This window comes from Streptopelia decaocto, assembly GCF_964273445.1.
Source record: "Streptopelia decaocto genome assembly, chromosome: 5".
NCBI lineage: Eukaryota > Metazoa > Chordata > Aves > Columbiformes > Columbidae > Streptopelia > Streptopelia decaocto.
This window is the reverse complement of record NC_138659.1, coordinates 65,117,135-65,123,134: the sequence shown is the minus strand read 5'-3', so window position 1 is coordinate 65,123,134 and position 6,000 is coordinate 65,117,135. Positions and strand designations below refer to the sequence as shown.

General features: G+C 47.3%; 1 protein-coding gene across 1 annotated transcript in view; it reads left to right on the top strand.

Moving 5' to 3' along the window:
- Window positions 1–348: 348 nt before the first annotated feature.
- Window positions 349–6,000, top strand: part of HSPA12A (heat shock protein family A (Hsp70) member 12A) — a gene marked incomplete at its 3' end in the record, with an annotated part of 53,316 nt that continues 47,664 nt past the window's right edge. The window contains exon 1 of the mRNA XM_082052856.1: window positions 349–560. Within this exon, the coding sequence (XP_081908982.1) occupies window positions 533–560 (28 nt within the window). The 5' untranslated portion in view covers window positions 349–532. The remainder of the gene's footprint in view (window positions 561–6,000) is intronic.

Below are 6,000 nucleotides of genomic sequence, written 5' to 3'. Positions count from 1 at the left end.
GCAAACAACCAGCATAACCTTTGCAAACCACATCATCGCTCTGTCCCCAGCAGGACTCCAGAACCCTTTTTCTGCCGCACACGGATGAGTCAGGGTGTCACTTTCGGCCAGGGAGGGGGTGCTCTTTTTATAGCTGTCACCGTGAGGGGTTTTCTGCTTCAGTAGCCTTGAAATCCGCAGCTGGGGCTGGGCGGGGCTGCCCTCAGCCCCCCTCCCCGCGGAGCGCCCCACCGCCTTCGAGCTGCAGCCGCAACCCGGGCTCCCTTGTGCGGCTGCGGGGAGCGGGCGGGGAGGGGCTGCGCAGCCCCGCAGCCTGGGCGGGAAAGCTGTCAGCGCCGGCCCGAGCGCGGAGGCTTTCCCTTGGCTCTCTGCACCGTCTGCAGGAAGGCGCGGCGGGGTGGGGACGAGAGGAAGGAGCGGAGCCTCCCCCGGGTTGGATAGCGCAGCTCCGCCGCCGGCCCATGCCTCGGCGAGCGCAGTGAGCGGGGCGCGGAAGGCAGAGAGCCGCGGGGCGGCGGCGGGCGGCCGGGCCATGTCGGAGACGGAGAGCGGTGCTGCAGGTAAGGGCGAGCGGCCGTGCTGCGCGGCCGAGCGCGGCCCCGCGCCTGCCGGGCCCCCGTCGCAATGCAGGAGCGTTGCCGGCGGCAGGCGCGACATAGCCCGGGCGCTCCGGGCCCCGGCTTATCGGGGGAAATGATCTGGAGCCAGAGCCCCGTCCGGAGGAGGGGGAGGCGGGGAGACTGCAGACAATGTCCTGGCGTCTGAGCCGGCCCCGCCGCCCCGGCTCTGTCCGCGCTCGCCGGACGGTTGCGGCATGGGGCAGGGCCGCCAGCGCCCTGGCTTCCCCGGCGGGGTGTGGGGGTGCTCGTGCGGGTTTCCGCGGGCAGGGACGGCTGCGGCAGCGGGGGGTGGCTTGCTGCAGAGCTCAACCCGGCGAAGCCCGGCGCCTGCTGCGGAGCAGCCGCGGCTTATCACGTGTTGTCCCTGGGGGGAGCCGATGCAGCAGAGCGGGAGGGGATCCAGGTGAAAAAACAATGCGGAGGCATCGCTTGTGCGGGGGCGGGCGCCCTGCCCGGGCACCGGTGCTCTGCGGCGAGCGCGGCCCGGAGGCGCAGCATCGCTCCTGGCGGGGGGGTGGGGGGAGCCTTTGTGGATCCGCCCTCCTCGCGGGTCGGGGTCTCCCTTTTCCAGCAACGGCCCCGGAGACGGGGGTGAGGGCTTGCGCTGGAAATCAGGGACTACTGCTACAGTAAAGGAAGGCACCATTTTTATCAAGTAGCCTGATGCACTGGCAGCTCGGTGGGAGAGACAGCGCTGTCTGGGATGGGAGACTAGCTTTAGCATCCTGGCGCAGCCTCGGGGACCAGAGAGCGCCCAGTGAAGCACAGGGATAGGATAAAACCCGAGTGGTTCGGTGTTACCGTATTAACGGGTGCGCGACTCTCTGACTTTGCAAACTTGACGTATGAGTTGAGGCGATCTGAAGCTTGTTTTGCTTGAAATAATGATTCAGAGGTTTTGGTCCTTTTGTGATTACACTATGCCTGATAAAAATAACATAGCCTTTGGAGGACAGGGGTGGTCTCTCCTTGTGTGGGAAAGGAGCTGAGGGAGGGAGGAGAGTTCCTTGGATACAAATGATATGGGTGACTAACCCTAAGGGAAATGCAGACAGCCTGATTTCATTTGATCTCTCCATCCCTTTCTCACTGACTGGTTCAAAGATTTGAGAAAACTGTAATATTGAGCCTAAACTGCTGGAAGTAACATATGGAGAAACTTAAAAGGTTGAGTTTATACAGATCATAATGGGTTTTGGAGAATATTTTGCATAAAATAGCTTAATTTTCAGTGCAAGCAGAGTAAGAGAGTCATAAAGTATGCATAAAAAAAACCCATAAAAGAATACTTAGAAACTAGTTGAATCTTTAAGACGACCGGCTCTACTGGATTCCCTCCCCCACCCCAATCTAAATATTTTCGCAGTGCTTCCTAAATAAACTCTCTAATGTCTGTTTGTTTTGAAGTAACCTGTAACAATTTTCTAGCATGCAGCTGACAAGAACAGACCGACAGGTTCGTTTGTCTTTAGATGACAAGTTATCATGTGTTTTGTTTTCTGCAAAGTTGCAAGGTTAGTCTGCTGCAATGCTGAAATTAAATAACTTGTGACATAGGGAAAATCTTTGCAGGAGGGGTTTTGTTAGAAGGCACAAGACCGTGTAGTAAAGCAATGATCTGTTATGCCAGAAATCTTTATGTTCTTTCCATGCACTAGAAAGTTAAAGCTGTCAGAGAAAAAAGGCTTCAGGGATAAACTGTGATTTAGTGAGTGTTGTTGCATTGACAGTATTGAAGCTACAGTCACTTATTGCAGCATAGCACAATGCGTAAAATAAATGTCTATATGTAAAACAGCGAAGTGTTGTATGCAGTGCCTGCCAATCATTTTTATAGCTTCAGCTAGCACAGCATTGCGGTATCTGCAGCTTGGTTATTATGAGCCTGGATTAAGTTGTTCATACCCAGGAGCTGTTGCATGTAAAGCTTCTAATTATACTGACTTCTAGTGTTTTTAAAGCCATTGGCTCTTAACTGGGTGACACTGATTCAACCAACAAGTTTTGCTTCATAGTACTGTCAGCCTAGGAGCTGTTGGTCTGAATATTTAGTTCATTCCCACTGGGACAGCAGTTGATGTTCAACAGAGCTGCCCTGCTCTGTACCTGCAAAGCTTCCCCAAAGCTGCAGTCAGCTGTGGTGGGGCTGCAAGAGGTCTGGTCTGTCCAGAGGCTGATTTAGCTGGTGTATGTATGGTGAAAGGCGGCTCTGTCCTAGTCTAGAGGGTGTGAGTGGGTCGTCTCTCAAGTGCAACTTCCATCAGGAGCTGGGAGAGGCTGCTGTGGTCTTGGATGGCGGCTCAAGTTAGAGCAGCCTGCAGGAGGCCAGTTCTGTGCAGGAGGACTAGAGTGCTGCTTCAGCTACAAAAGACCTGGTTCCTGCAAGCAAATGTCAAGATTTAGGATCTATTTTGCATCCTGACCTTGTCACTGGTGGTTAAGGTTATATATGAGTTGACTGATGTCTTGTCTTGTGCTCTTTTCTGCCAAGTGGTGTGATTTTATTTTTTTAAAATTTATTTATTTATTTAATTATTTTTCCCTTAAAGCTACAGGTCTGGTCACATATTTTTAAATTTCCAGTTCCTTATTCTTCTAAGCTGCTCTGGGTGATTAGTTACCTTTTTGCTGTCCTCTACTACAATTTCACATATTCTATCTATAATTGCACCAAAGAACCATCCCTTTAAAAAAAAAAAAAAAAAAAAAAGATACATTTTTTGTTTTAGAACAATAACAGCCAAAGGATCCCATCACCTCCATTTTTTGTACCTGAGTTGGTTCTGCCTTTTGACGATGTGTCAGATGGGATTTCACGAGTGTTGACTTGAAACAGCACACCATTTATGATTTTAGAGACTTTTCTTTATGGCTGTTCTAATCTATAGGTATTGTGAAGGAGGAAATTGGCTTTTCTGGATATTTAAGAAAGCTGCGCCGGCTCTCAGTAAATGATAAGGGAAAATGTGGAAGGAATGAAAACCAGTGCACTCACATGATGCTACTTCTGAGTAGGAGAACAAGAACAATCATGACCTTAATTAGGTATGAAGCAACATGACCTTTTGGGGAAATTTGGATGTATTCCTTTTTTTGTTTTTTTGAGTACAGTAGATGTTGACATTTTTCATATGCAACTTAGTGAAATCTTTAGAATATTTTCCCTATACATAAATGGCTTTGGTTGCTTACGTATTCACCTTCTAAATGGCACTTGTCACTTTTCTATTTAGCAGCCTTGCTAGTTGAAAATAGAAATGGGTGAAACACTAGGTTGCATCGCTATTATGCAGGCTTGTTTAGCTCTATTGCTTCAATGGTGAAAGAGAGAGGTACCAGGAGGGCTTGGAATCTGCTTCAGGAATGAGCTCTGAAGTCCATCAGTTGTGATTGTAAATGGTATGTTTGGTTCACAGATGTTTTACTGAAGAGCGTGCAGCTGTTTGGTGATGTAAGGTCACAGATGTTGGTGTTGTGCTGAGGTAATGTTGCTGCCAAGTATTAACTTCAGTGATCTGAAACACCTGTGACATACCTGCACACTTCATCTTCTTCACTGTGACAAGTGTCCTGGGTCATTAAACCGAAACTGCCTCTTCTCAGTGACCAGGCACATTTGGTCTTAACATTCCATAGCTCTCATTGCTCAAAATATGTCAACTACAGCCCATGTGCTGTGCTGTTAAGAAACATAGTGATATGCATTTTAAGTAAACAAATGCAAGTTATAAATTTTGCCATAACTGCTATTAAAGCAATGACGTTTCAGTGTTTTAAAACTAGCGTGGCAGTGATAAACTGTGTAAGTAATCGTTATTAAAACAGGAAATTCCTTTTAAATCTGTCTCAGAGGGATTTGAGAAAGGTTTTCATGTAAATGAAAATGCAGACAATTCTAGTAAAGTAAGCAAATAAATAAACTATAAACTAAATACTCAGAAGATGGAGGGCAGCACTCAGGCTAGAAAGCCTTTGTTCTTTACTAAGGACTTAACTAAATGTCCTTACTCGGGACTGCGTCAGGGTGTGTCAAGGACATCCAAGAGCGGCTTTATGAACTGCATTGATGTGCCCCATCATTGGCACACTGCTGTGATCTGGTTGTGTGCAAGAGGCATTTGGTGCTCACTGGCCCACATCAGTAGCTCTGTTGTGATTGATTTGCCAGGCTCTGGGCACACGGATCACTTCTAAAGGTATCTTAATTTACAAGAACAGGAGACCTGGTGAGGGCTTTCCTTCTAGCTGTTTTTTTCTGTCACTAGTTCTTCAGTGTCTGAGTCAAGACTCTCAGAACGTGCTCTGCAGATGCAGTTTCTGAGGAATGTTGAGAGTGATTTCTAGTAATTGTTATCAGTTGGAGTCCAGAAAGGAGTGTCTATGTGAAAGGAGTTTCAGAGTAGCGATTTCATGTCATTTGAGGGAGTTTATTCACTTACTCTGAAGAAAAACTGTCTCTGTTGCAGGAGCCTACCCAACCGGCACTAGTTTCCTTGGGGAGGGAGGCAGAGATAAAATATTCTCCTTATGCTACTTCATTCTCCTGTATGAAATTATCTGGGAATGCTGCGTTGATTTGTCCATTTCTGGATACATTTTCTGTTCCTAGTGCTGTTCAGGACCACTTGAAACAGTTTCTCTTGAAGGGTTTTACAGTCTCGAGTGCTCCATGTCCACCTCTCCTGCACAGCCTTTCGTCTGAAGGTTCTGTGCATTTACATTTACACTTTCTTTTTTCTTGTTCCCTGGGAAGCCTGAAGAGTGAGTATTTGGGTGTCTCTCCTCCTAACAGTCATTGGACTATTTTTCTCTTTTAAGGGATAATAACTTTAAAATCACAGTTTCTTTATTGTGTTCATGCCATCTCCTAGTCATTGCTTGGGAAAGGAATTCCCGTGGAAATTCAGTCTTGTGGATTTCAGCATTATTTAAGGACTCTTGATGCTTAAAGCTCCATGCTTAAAGATCAAAATACCTGTGGTTCTACTAGGCTGACTGGAAACTGGCCTCATTCCCTGGTGCCAAACACATCTAACAAATTTAACATCTCTTTCTCAAGTTTCCATGGATACCTTAGTAGAGCACATGCTGTAATCAGAACGGCAGGACATGCCATTTACAAAAGCATTCAGTATTGTCATTATGGAACTGCTGCATTAAAAAAATCAACCTTTTGTGTTAGTTTTGGTGCTTACTCAGCTATGCTTCTGTTATGATTTTAGCCACAGGAACTCCTTTGCAGGCCATACCATCTGCTTGCCACCTTGACACTGTAACTTTTCAGTTGGTTATCTGACTGGTTGGTGTTGATCTCTGTGCAATGTGTATGCATAGTCATGGCGTTTGAATGTGAGCGAATGAATGCTTGTATAAAAACCTC